At 56.5% G+C, this 12995-nt stretch overlaps 1 protein-coding gene across 1 annotated transcript; it reads right to left on the minus strand.

Moving 5' to 3' along the window:
• Positions 1–1072: 1072 nt before the first annotated feature.
• Positions 1073–11349, minus strand: NPTX2 (neuronal pentraxin 2). The gene is made up of 5 exons (XM_069485610.1): positions 10924–11349; positions 9077–9293; positions 4031–4275; positions 2273–2452; positions 1073–1300 (listed from the first exon to the last, which is right to left on the minus strand). Exons 1-5 carry the CDS (start codon positions 11347–11349, stop codon positions 1073–1075), a joined length of 1296 nt encoding a protein of 431 aa, XP_069341711.1.
• Positions 11350–12995: the final 1646 nt, after the last annotated feature.

The following is a 12995-nucleotide window of genomic DNA, read 5'->3' on the forward strand; positions in this document are numbered from 1 at the left end:
TAAAATATATAATATTTAGCTTTATAAATTTCCCCACTTCATCACTTTATCTTTAAAATAAATTATGACCTCTGTCCAATAGATCACGCAGCCTGGAGTCACGAAGCAAATATCAAATGGCCTCCACTTTGTTAAAAAGTTCTGGGGGAAATACTGGATGAAGACAATCAGATGCTTATAGGAGTCAACATGAATTAAAAACTAGCACACTCCTCACAGTGGGACGAAACATCAAGAAATGGGAGCTTTCTTCTAATGGCTGTTCTTTTCTGTTGGGGAAAAATAAATCCTCCAAACCACACAGAATGGTTGTAAAAGCTGCAACTGAACTTTTTGGCACCAGATGAGAAGAGAGACCTTTTAAAGCCACAGCCAGTGATGACTCAGTCAAAGCACGGGTCTGAGCGAGAGATGCCGGGGGTGGGGGGAGGCAGTCACAGCCCTTCACCATTCTGCGTCCCCCTACGCCCCCTCTCTGGAGCCACAGCCGGCCCCTCTGCTGCGGGGAGTGAGGGCTGTGTCTGGGCGGCCGGCCCTCCTCCGCCAGCTCGGGCGCTGCTCAGACGGAAAGTCACAACGAACAGGACACACAGGGAAGGACCTTGTGCAGATGAGGGGTAGCTGCTTTGCTGCGTGCTCATGGCCAGCAGGGATGCACTCACAAGGGACACTCTAGCGGGACGGCGGCACAGCCATTAAAGGGGACAGAAGGAAGGCGCACATGGGACACCAAGGACCCTAGAGGGCCAGCAGGGCTGGGGCCGCACTAGCATTTACGGGGGTCCTGAAGGGGGGCTGACAGTCCTCATCAGTCCCACCCACGGCAGGAAGTCAGATGTTCTCCCAGGGGGTTCTGACACTACCCCCAAAAGCAACAAAATCTCGATAAGGAACAAACAAATAAGCTGGTGACAAATGCTGCCACAGCCTCGGTCTTAGGCATTCCCTGGAATGGGCTTGGGGGCCCGAGCCCACGCTGGCAAGAGGTTTTACACAGTTTAACGGGGGGTAGATGGCCCTGAACCTCCACAGGAACGGCCCTCCCCGGCTGCCCAGACAGAGGAGCAGGCGGCTACAAGTCGAGGAGACGCTCCTCACACGTCTCCACGGGCCACTTGGACGCCCCCCCAAACACGTCGACATTGTTGTCCACCCACGGAATGATGTTGCCCGGCATGTTCGTGGAGCAGTTGGCGATGTTGACAATTTCCTGCGCGCGAAGGACGCGGTCCCATATGTTGAACTGGCTGAGCTCGCCCACAAACGCCTGAGTGGCATCGAACCTGCCCCCCACGGTGTCCTGGGGAATAAGAGCAAGAAATTTGCATCGGGGCGGGTCCCCGGGCAGATGTGGGGAGGCGGGGGCCCCCGAGCATCACCCTGACTCCCCCAACCTGGACCACCGATTTCTGCAGGTTCTGAAGCTCCAGGGCACGTCAGCCCAGGGGCACGATGTCACTCCAATCCCTCCCTTTTATACAAGGGAAACTGAGGCTAAAAAGGGGAGACACTTGTCCAAAGTCCCAACGCCAGGAGCAGAGCCGGGCTCCTGACTCGAAGCCCTCCCTGGGGAGGTGCAGTGGGGAAGCGAGGAGGGCAGGTGATCACGGACGGACCAGACCTGAAGACCCCAGAGCCCCTGAGGTCTGTTTTTTCACTTTCCATGGTCAAATCTCAGATGCAGACTGAACTGTCAACGCCGGACGCCAACTTAGGCTTCCCCTCAGCTACACATGAGTTTCTTGGGGCTGCACCAAGCTCACTCTTTGCTCCCGTCTCCCCCACGGGCTGAGTTCCCCACCTCGTCACCTAAGTGCCCCTTGCAGGGCACCCTGAGCCAGTAGTCCTGGAAGAGACCAGCCCTGGTGTCCCGAGTCAGTGCTGCACCAGGCAGGGGCCAGACGCCCGAGAGACTCCCAGGGACACCTGAAGATGCCCTGCACAGCCCCTCCCCAGGAGGAGGCTGGATCCTGCATCACAAAATGACCTGTGACCACAGGTGCACTCCCGCCCCTGTGTCTGGCTTTATCTTGGAATCTGTCTATACCACCACACCCACCTGGTCCCTGCCAGTGCAGGCCACGTCCCCATGCCCACCCTCAGCCCCTCAGGCCACAGCAGGGGCCAAGCTGCCAAGGACTTGCTGCCCCAAGCTGGCTGTCGACAGCTGGGGCCAGGGCAGGGGGCAGCCTGCAGACCTGGCCTTGTGCCACTTGGCCAGCCGGCCCCTCCTTTGTCATCCAGGCAGGGCGAGTGCCCGCCCTGCACCCACCTGCTCCTGCCCAAGGATCAGCACACCCCCTGGCTTGATGGGGTGCCAGGGGGCCAGGTTCTCCCCAGTGCCGAGCTTCTCCCCATCCTGGAAAGCTTCCCACATGCCGTCCCGCGTCGTCCAGGTGACACAAATGTGGTGCCACTTGCCGTCACTGACAAACAGGGGCAGCTGCGCGACCTGTGGGCAACAGTGTGCAGGTGAGGGCATGCCCGGCCCCACTCCATGCGTTCCCCAGGGCAGGAAGCAAAAGGATACCCCAGAGTCCCTGGGCCACTGCTCCTCCCACCATCTGGGGCTCCCCTTCCCTGATACATGGGTGACATGTGCGACCCCAGGTGTGTGACACAGGTACTCAGGAGGAAGGGGCAGCCTCAGCACAAGCCCCTGACCCCAGGGAGGCCCAATGTTAACAGCACACCCTTGGTCCCCGACTTAGAGGAGGACCCAGCAGACATGAGGGACAAGCCCCCCACTCTGGCCCTGAGCTCTCCGTGCCAGAGAACCTGAGGGAGTCAGAGCTCACCGTAGCCAACTTCCTTGGAAAACAGACCTTCATTCCCCAGGCAAAGACCTGAGCCTCCCTGGTGGCCACGGTGGCACTCAGGGACCTGTCTGTGTGCTGCAGGCGGGGGGTGGGGTTTACCATGTCCTCCCAGGTAGTGGCCTGGAGGCCTCCAAGCACGCGTGTACGTGAGGTTGGGGGGCACACACAGACTGCATGCGGAACTTGGGAAACGACTTGGCCACCTGACCGGGTCCCCCAGCAGTCCTCTGAGCACTTTCCATAGATTCCCGAGAACCACCCTGTTGTTACCGCTGGTCTCCTAGCAACCCGAAGCCTTCCTCCCAGGAATTGCATGTTTACAAGCTGCCCAAACAAGAGGAAACAAGGCTCTCAGCCCTACTGTGTCCCAGGGTGTCCTTAGGACAATTAACCCCTGGCTCCAGGAAGTGGTCACTGCTGGCATTTCTTAAACAAACTCCCCCCAGGGCAGTTCAGTGAAGACAGAGCCAAGACCGGCCTGGGCACAGCGAGTTGGTGTGCCACTCAGAGGGCGCTCTCTTTGTTATGCTGAGTCGGATGTCAGAGTGCAGTTTGAAGCAGGGTTGTGCGGGGTCCCCAGGGGGCCAAGGTCTAAGGAGAAGGGGCAAGACTGTGGTCCAGGGGACAGAGCCACAGAGCCCACAGGTGGGGGCCAGGGCAGGAATGGGCTCTGAAGGGGTATGAGGGGATTCTGGGGGTGACCAAACAGTTTTACATTTTCATGGTAGTGGCAGCCACATAACTGCGTGCGTTTGTCAAAACTGACTAAATTGGATGTTGAAAAGGGTAAATTTTACTGCATATAGATTATACTTCTAGAAACCTGCCCCCCTCCCCAAAAGATATGCTCATGAGGAGTCTCTTACGCTCACACACACACACACACACACACAGTCACCCCTAACCAGCACAGCCTGGGGGACAGCCCTCACTGGCTGCTCTGTGGCCAGACTCACAGCTGGGATCCCCACATGCTGCAGCTGTCCCTCCCCCCTCCCCCACCCAGCCAGCCAGAGTGGGACAGACTTGGCACAAAGTTGTCCCCACGACAAGGAGCCCTGCAGACGCATGTCTGTGGCCCCTGCCGCGTGGACCAGGAGGCCGTGGGCCGGCTGGGATCTGCGGGTTGCGTCTGTCCGTGGCCAGCCAGCTGCCTGCCTCCCTCCCCCAGCTGACCTGGCCGTCGGAGGTAGGGGGCAGGCAGGCCTCACCTTGTCGTTGACCAGCAGCTCGATGGGGTTGTTGCCCCACTCTATCAGCACGATCTCGTTGGCCTGCCCGGGCACCGCGTAGGAGAACGGGGTGCCGATGCCCGGCGAGGCGCTGGACCGCAGCCACAGGCAGATGGTGAAGGCGTACAGCTCGGGCAGCGTCTTCTTGATCTTGCCATACAGGTAGTTTGTGCGGAGGGGGAGGGACACTTTGAAGGCATCCGGCGACTTGAAGGCGCTGTTGCCTGGGTGGGGAGAAGAGAGGCCGGGTAGTGTGTTAGACTCCACCCCCAGCATGGCCCAGAGCCTCCTCTCACCTGGACCCCTCTGGAAGGCAGTCCCTCGAGCAAGTGATGGACCGAGCGCCTGCTCCACAACAGCCACAGACCGAAGGACACAAGACAGAGTCCTCACCTCCAAGGAGCCCACGTTTGCCCAAGTAGGGAGGACGACAGGAAACAAGCGGCAGGTAAAAGAGGGGCGGCCGGGCAGCGACCCCCACTGGGCAGTGCCGGGGGAGGGAAGGCTGAGGAGGAAGGGAGGCCCGGGAAGGTCCAGGAGAGAGCTCCACGCAGATGGGACAGCAAGTAGAGGGCCCTGCAGAGGCCCGGGAAAGTGGGGAAAGGAGCACTTTGTGGGTGGTGCACTGGGCACATCACAGAATTTAGCTCCGTCTTTTAGGACAGAAGAGGCCTCCTGAAACTCAGAAGGAAAAAGCTCTGGTCTCTTCTGGTCAACACTCCCCCTTTCCATAGTCACATCTAGTGACTGGAAAGCTTGAGGAAGGGGCAGGGGTGAGGTGGATTTAATTTTCTTGTTCCATTAAGCCAGAAAACCCTTTCTCAGCCACGTCTTGTTGCCACAGATATTTCCTTGAAATCTTGGCCCCTTCGGCTTCTTTAGCAAGGGCAGGAAGCCCTGGACTTGGGCTTGGAGGAAGAAAGTCTCACAGGGACCCGGACACTCGATGAACACTTGTCAAGTGAGTTCATATCACCTGTCACACTGAGGAATCACCGCCACCGGGGTGAAGGAGCCAGGCTCTCGGGTCTCCACGCTACAACTGAACTTAGAAGTAGCTTTTCCGTCTAAATCCCTGATGTCAACTGCTTGGCTTTCATTTGCCCTTTCCTCCTCAAGAAAACACGGAGGTTACTGACCACTTCCTGTAGTCTGGAACTAGTGCAAGGCGGAGAGAGGCAGCTGTCCCTCCCCACCTAGGTTATCACACCTGGCCAGAGCCCGGGCCCTTCCAGACCTTCCTGGCATTGAACGCCACCCCCTACCCACGAGGTGCTCCTATATGAATGGCACTAAAATCCTCAAAAACAAACTCTTAAATGGGTTTAAGTAATTTTCAGTGCAGTCTTGACTTAAGCTCAAAATAATTTAACAACAATAGCTGCTGTCTGGGTATCACAGATTCCAAAATTTGTAGGACATCTGATTCTGTGAGTTGTCACACAGCAAAAGTTTTCTTCTTATCTGGGGACCAAGACTCTGCTGGTAAAGGAGCCTAAATGCCCCTCACTCATCCGACAAGTATTTATGAAGCACCCACAAGAGGCCGGACAGTCTCTGTGGCCAGCAGGGAAAGGGGGGCTCTCCGGAGCCAGAACCGACAGAGCCGAGCTGCCTGCACCACTGTGGAATGAAATCGGTCCCTTCCTCAGCCCTTCAGCAGAACAAGAGCCAGAACAGACAAATCTTTCTCCACTACAATCCCCCAAACCCATTTTCCAGCAGAGCGGATAATACATAGGAGAAGCTCTTCGGCTCCATGGTTCACACCTATGTAAAGAGGCCTCTGCAAAGGAACAGCAGGGCTGGCGCCACCTCCCAACCTCCCTGGAATGGCAGCGTAGAGATACTACAGGCTGCACCTGTCGTAGGTACTCGCATCTGCTGATTGCACAGTCTCGCCTGATTCCTCTTGCCCCCACTAAGGCTGGGCACCCCTCGACACAGTCTGCAGAGCTGCCAAGCACCAGGTGAGCGCTGGCTGGGAAGGCCCAGTCACCTCAGGAAGCCAAGGGGGCCAGGCCAGAGCAAAGGCTGGGACTAGCCCCTCATTAAGCTGAAGCAAAACAGAGGGAGAGAACCAGAAAGACCCCACTCTCTGATTTTGTAGTTTATACTGTTGAGACATGGTGGCTCAGAGAGGTGAGGTGACTTACCCAAGGTCACACAGCTAGTGAATGACAGAGCAGGGGCCGGAAGTCCCTCTTTCTGCTACATGTAGCCCCTAGCACTTCATCTTCAAATGGCAAATGATCATGTCCTTAATGAAGGCGCCACTGTCTAACGAAGAGAGATGGCTGCTGTGCTTGCCAGGTGGGCAGGCTTGCCAATTTCACACAACTCAGTGTTGGTAATGTCGTTAGCTCGGTGACAACAGATAGCTTTAATTAGAGTTGGGAGAGCCGAGGGGCAGAGGAGGGGGCCTGTACCCTGAAAGCTGGTATCCTTTATTTAAATAAAACAGCTTGGAGCTTCAGAGGAAACTTAGTTAAAACCAATTATGAATTAAAAGACCTGACCAATAAATCAGAAACTCCAGGTGGTGGACAAGGCGGAGGATGGGGGCACAGCCTGGGGCAGGGTAAAAGAGGGGACTTTGGTCTTCTCAGTGCCAGAGTTTACTTCAGCCCTGAGCCGTGCTGTGCCTGGCCAGCTGGCCCAGATTTGGAGGCCCTTGCAGATGAGCAGGTCTCGAAACAAAGAAAAGCGAGCATCCTCAGGCCCTGGGCATCTGCACGTCCACAGGCAGGGGTCGGGCACTTGCTGCTGGGCTCGAGGGAGCCTCCTGCCCAGCAGGGCTGGAGCCCACACACCGCTCTTGGCTGCAGCCTCCATTACTCATCTGGGGTCCCACCAACTTCCATCCCAGCTCCGCCATCTGCAGCCACATGACCGCAGGCGTCACTTAGCTCTCTGACTTCAGTCTCTCGTCTGAATTAGTGTCTACCTCACAGGTCACCGCAGGGTTACAGAACATACAGAGTGTGGAACTTTCAGCCAAGCGTCTGGCCCACAATAGGCAGGAAATGATGGACCAAAGGCCAGAACCCCCCAAAACCCCCCACCTGCCACATGGTTGAGGTCTATCTCCTCTGGGCTCACTGGGATGCATCTAAGGAACATCATATATTTTCCAATCGTGGTATGTTTGGGGGCTGGGTGTTTACATATCTCTTCACAATTGTCCCAAACAGGACAGATATAAACTCAGAATTGCCCAGAAGACAAACTAGTCAGCAAATGATCACTTTCCTCAAAGACTCATCCCAGAACTGAGCTGGCAGGACAGACAGAGGACTCTAGAGTTCCTGTGGGGGGGGGTGTCAGAGGGCAGCGGACAACAGAAACTGAGCTACCTCTCTGTCCCAGGTCCTGAGGACTCTGCACAAGTGGCCAGCTAGGGCCGTGGCCCTTGCAGAGCTGAGCTTCCCCTCTGTGCCCGACGAGCTCCGGGGGCTTTCAGTGAAACCTAAGGATCCAGAGCATGGGTGCCATTGTCAGGCTGGTGGGGCCTGAGTCCTGACTGATTCTTTCCAGCTGTGAACAGACAGGTAAGAGATGGGAGGGAAATTCACAAAGTAGCAGCTTCTAGGTGGCCAAAGCCATGGCTAACCTTAGAGTAAGCCAAGTGAAACCAACACCAGCCTTGAGTCAGAGGACAGAGAATGGGGAGGTGCTAGTTTATGTGACTGACCATCAGGGTTCACCAGCTAGTGGCCCAGGTCCCACTTTGGTCCCCTCTCCCCAAAGGACACACATCTGGCTGAGAACTGAGAGTTTTTCTCATCTGTCAAATGGGTATAACAGAAATCCAAACTCCCAGGGGTGAAGCACTCAGCACATTGCCGGGTACTACCCTGTGCTCTAACTCAGTGGACCATTATTAACCCACCTCCTTGTAGCAACTTGGCCATTGGTATATGGCCAGTGAAGTATACAGCCACCAAGGCCTCTGGCAGAGCCCTCTTCTCATTCCACAGCCACCCCTTTCGACGTACTAACAACCTTCAGTGTGTCTGCTCCACAGCCCTGGGGGTCCCAAGGATCTGCTGAGGCTGGGCAAGATCAAGATGCCACACTCACCTGTGACTACATGCTGCCCCCTCCACCTCCACCCCTCCTGTCATGTGAGAGAGGCCACAGCTGCAGCTGCTCTGCCTTTGGGATGGCTCTTGAGACCTAATGAGCCTCCTGAGGCCACCCAGTAGCAGAGGTGAGGCAGAGAGAAAAAATTTTTTTTGGAAACTCAAGAATCCAAGTCTCATAGGTAAGCTACACACACCCTTTTCTGAGGAGGGCAGGGAATAAAGGATAGACTTTTCTGGAGGAAGAGAACAGGAAAGAGATGAAGGGGGCCTGTGACTTGTGTCTGCTGGCTGAGAAATGGAACAGTAACCCCATTCCCTTCTCCATCTGGCCCTCCTTGGCCAAGGTCATTAAAAATGTCATCGGCATTCTGCTATTGGGCATTCTCAGGAATCTGAGAATCAACTCAGGAAACTGAGTAATTAAAAACTGTCTTTGTCAGGTGAGTGCATCCTAGAAGATTATAATCCTACACCTACTACCAGCAAACCCGAAACTTCACAGCCAGGCCACCCAGCAGTCCGGGGTTGACAATGTGGAATTATCTAGGGCCCTTGCTAACAGGCCCTCCCCCTCCCTGTCTCCTGTGGGAGAAACTTGCCCACCCTAGTGTGAGCAGACAAGAGAAAGACAAACAGGATCTGCTACAAGGACTAGTTAAGAAGGGACCGAAATGCCCACGTGGTGGGAGGTCAGACAGCAGGTTGTTTATCCAGCTGGTCCTGAGTTCATTGCTTTTCCATGGATAATGCCAGTAGGGCTGCAGGCTGGGGGCTAATTCCTGAGATGACCATTGTCAGTCATCTTTATTTGCTCAAACATCCACGAACCACCCCCCGGCTGTGCCACAACCACTGCTGTCCACACGCAGAAATCCTGAGTCTGCCGGCAAGGGATGAAAATCAGACCGCTCCTGACAGAAACGAGCAAAGCACGCACCTCGCTCCAGCTCGGTCACCCTCTGCAGCAGCGCGTTCAGGGCGCTCTCGGTCTTCTGCCGGTGAGCCGAGGTCTCGTTGTGAAGCAGGGACTTCTCGTCCTCCAGCTCGGCCACCTTGCGCAGCAGCTGCCGCTCCAGCTCCCCGAGCCGCCGCTGGAGCACCTCGCGGAAGTCGCCAGGCAGCACAGCATTCGACACGTTCCCTCGGAGCTGGTGCTTTAATTTGGGAGGGGGGACACAGAAGGAGATGAAAAGAAACTCTGAAATGTAGCCCCGATGGCCCCACCCTGACCGACCGCACAGGAGAAGCTTCCAAAGCGCAAGCACTGAATCACGCCCCCCACACACACACACAAAGGAGGGGCGCCTTTCACGGATGCTTTTTTTTTTTTTTTTGTGGTAGGATTTCAAAGTCAGACAAGAATTAACTTTGCTGCAATATTTGAAACTTGCGAATCTCATTTTCCCTTCTCAAAAAGCTGTTTTTCTCCTCTTACTAAAAAGTCACAATTTTAACCAACATCTAGAATTCTCTATTGGGTAAAGACCAAAACCACAGCTAGGATTTTTTTAAGAGTTAATCAATGGTACACAAAGGGCATGAGCTTTCCTCTAGAAATGAAAACAGCCCCCAAGTTCCAGGATGGCACAAAGGTAAAGAACTATGCTTGTAGAGGCATTATTGGAAAATGACAGATGTAAACCATTACTATTTGGAATTCCAGAAATCTTTGTTTTTAATGCTGTTTCTAAAACCTCACTTCCTATTTCTTTTGCTCCTCTACCATCATGCAGTTCTGGAGGCAGCCTGCTGCTGCCCAGCCATGAGTCCTTGCAAGCTATCTCTCCTTCCCTACAAAGTGCTCCAATTTGTAAAACCAGATGATGGGACCTGACTCATGCCTTTCATTGCTGCAAGAGTTAAAAAATTAAATAATACACCTGACATATTTAGTACTCAAGAAGTGTTAGCCGTCAGTAATGAATCAGGGATACACAGACACTGGAAATACTGTATTTAGCCATCATGCCAAAAGAAACCCTCAAATCATTTTGCAATAATCACCACCTGTAATCTAAACCTCGTTTTGCTAATAAGTATGTTCATTAACGCTATTAACAGAAACGTCCACACTTCTCAAAAAAGGGTGGAATATAAAGATGAACATCAATTGAAGATTTCTTTTTCAAAGTTCCAAACGGCACACATCTTCTGAGAGACAACAGACTAAGGTCCCCTCCCCCAAAGCCATCTGGAAGGGCACCTTAAAATGGTCCAACCTGCAGACAGAGGGATCTTTGAAGTTAAGAGGTTTCCTCTAATGCGAGTTCTGGGGTCGCCAGTGATCCCGCTGCGCTCGCCTCCCTCCGACCACCCTCTGCTCCTGCCCGACCCGATTTATTAAAGGAAACAGCAGATGCCCAGGGCAGCTGACCTCCGGCGGCAGCCTCTCAGCACCCCGCACCGCCTGCTGGAGCGCGTCCCCGCTCGCGGAGATTTGCAACAAGAGGAAAAAGGCTCCCGGTCCCCGGGTATTTCGCGCCGGGCTAGGCCGTCTGGGTTCGCGAGCCGGGACGTCAGGAAGTGCGCAGTGGGCCAGGGGCAATCCTGGGGCGCGGGGGTCGGGGGGCCGGGGGCGAGATTTAAACCTTTTCTTCCAGCAAGGGGGCGGCGGGAGGGTGCGATGCGAGGAAGTTCCCGAGCAGGATCAGACCTACCCCCTCCTTTTACCGGCAACCCATCTAACTCAGCTTACCCAGTGGACAGGCGCGCCCAGCTGGGACCACGCACCTCCCTCACCCCCACGGCCTCTCCTCCAACCTCCGGCCCCCCGCGCGCCGCTACCTCGAGGCTCTCCAGGCGGTCCTTGAGGGTCTGTAGCGAACGGCTGAGCTGCTCCACGACGTGGCCGGGGTCCCGCGGCAGGTCGCCCATAGTGTCCTTGCCCGTGGCCCCCGCGCCCCGCGCCTTGCCGCTTGCCAGCCCCTCGCAGCGCGCCAGCTTGCCCGTGAGCTCGCGGATGGCCTCGCGCTGCGCGCCCAGCGTCTCCTTCTGCTGCACGACGGTCTCGCGCAGCTGCAGCACCGCGGCCCGCAGCTCCTCCTCAGGGCTCAGCGCGCCGCCCTGCATGGGCATCGCGGGCAGCGGGCAGCCGGCGCGAGTCGCCTCGGGGGGCAGCGCGGTACACACGAAGCGGCTGCCGGGCACCGGGCTGTCCTGGGCCCTGGTGGCCACGGCGAGCGCCAGGCCGGCGGCCAGCAGCGCCAGCATCCCGGGGCCGCCGCGCTCACCTCAGCATCAGCGGCGAGGGGCGCCGTCGGGGCGCGCGGCTGGAGGCGCCTTGGCAGCGGGCTGCGGCCAGGCGCGTGGAGCGCGGAGCCGACGCCAAGTCCCGTCGCGCAGCCGCACCCTCAGCCCTGCGCGGCGCTCTAGCCCGGCACGGCCCGCGCTCCCTTTCTTAAGCAGAGGTGAGGGCGGGGCCGGCGCGGGGGCGCGCGCCGCGAGCTCTGATTGGCCCGGCTGGGTGCGCGTCACGCGGGGGGTGGGGCGGGGGGTGGGGCGGGGGCGCTTCTCACCGCGCGCCGGGCAGCCGGGCCGGCGCGTGGGCCGGAGTCTGAGGCGGGAGTGCGGGGTCCCGGGGCCTCCAGGGAGCGAGGACTGAGGTCCAAAATGAGTGTGGGGCCCTCGGAAGCCTCGGCCGGCCATGCCCAGGCGCCCCTCGAGCCCACCCGAGGACGCGGGCGTCCCAGGCTGAGGAGAAGCCGGGAGCCCCCGGTGCCCCGGCGCCCCCCGGCGGCTGCGCGCTTCCGGCGCGGCGCGAGGCCTCGCGGTGCGTCCCCGCTGCCTTGAGGGGGCGTTAGCCCCGCATCGCCAGGAGGAGCCCAGGCGGGACTCGACCCCGGGCCGCCGTCGCAAGCCACCCCCGCGGCAGGCGTGGGCCTCTTCGTCACGGCCCGGCCGCCTCGCTCTCGAGGCGGGAAGCAGCCGCACGACGGCCGCCTCCGGGTGCAGCGGTCCCGGGCCGCCCTCCGTTTCCCCGCCCCCGCCCCGCGCCGCCGCGGAGGACGCTCGGGAGGAATTCTCCGGGCGGCGGGGACCAGGACCGGGCGCCGGATGCCGACGGGGGGCCGGAGTCACGAGGCCACTCGCAGAGCTCCCACGTGCGTGTCCAGCGACAGCCCTCTAGGCGGTGACCTGAGCTTGATGTAGTTCATTCACCTGGAGTCATCTCGATGTTGCCCCGTAATAAAACAGTTCCCTGTCTTGTAAACAGGGGCCCACAATGTCCACGTTCCCAATTTGAGACCGCTGCTCTCAGATTCTTGGAGAGAGAACAGATCTGTACAGAAACCCCAAAGACAGGAGAAAATTTGTTTCAAAATCTTGTCTGGCTGTGGCTTACACACAAGTTCACAGTGATGTTGATGCACAGCTACAGACTGCACATTATTAATGGAAATCTTTATTTTTTTCTCTATGTTTTTAAGAAATCCTGTTGCAAGGTCATTAATCATATTATCCATTATACTAGAAACAAATGGATTTGTCACTTGTGCACAGAAGCTGAGTTTGGTTCTGAAAACAAATTGTATCAAAATAAATGAAATTATTATGATAATATAAAATAGACTACAGTGATTAATCTCTAGAAACCAAATTCTGACCTGCTTTGCACTTCAAACAATAGATTCTGTTATGTAAATAGTTGTGGGGTTTTCAAGGACAGTGTTGCTAAATTGCAAAAAAAGTTCTATTCATATAAATCTCTTCATAGGTATAAATAAGAGACAGGAAACCTGGTCTACACAGTACCCAAAGTAGAGGACAATGGAAGTAATGATGGTTCAGGTAAGACTATTCTTTAGCAGAAAAGGAATGGGGTGGGCGATGGGGGGGTGAGTAATGGACTAATATCT

This window comes from Eulemur rufifrons, chromosome 14 (genome assembly GCF_041146395.1).
Source record: "Eulemur rufifrons isolate Redbay chromosome 14, OSU_ERuf_1, whole genome shotgun sequence".
NCBI lineage: Eukaryota > Metazoa > Chordata > Mammalia > Primates > Lemuridae > Eulemur > Eulemur rufifrons.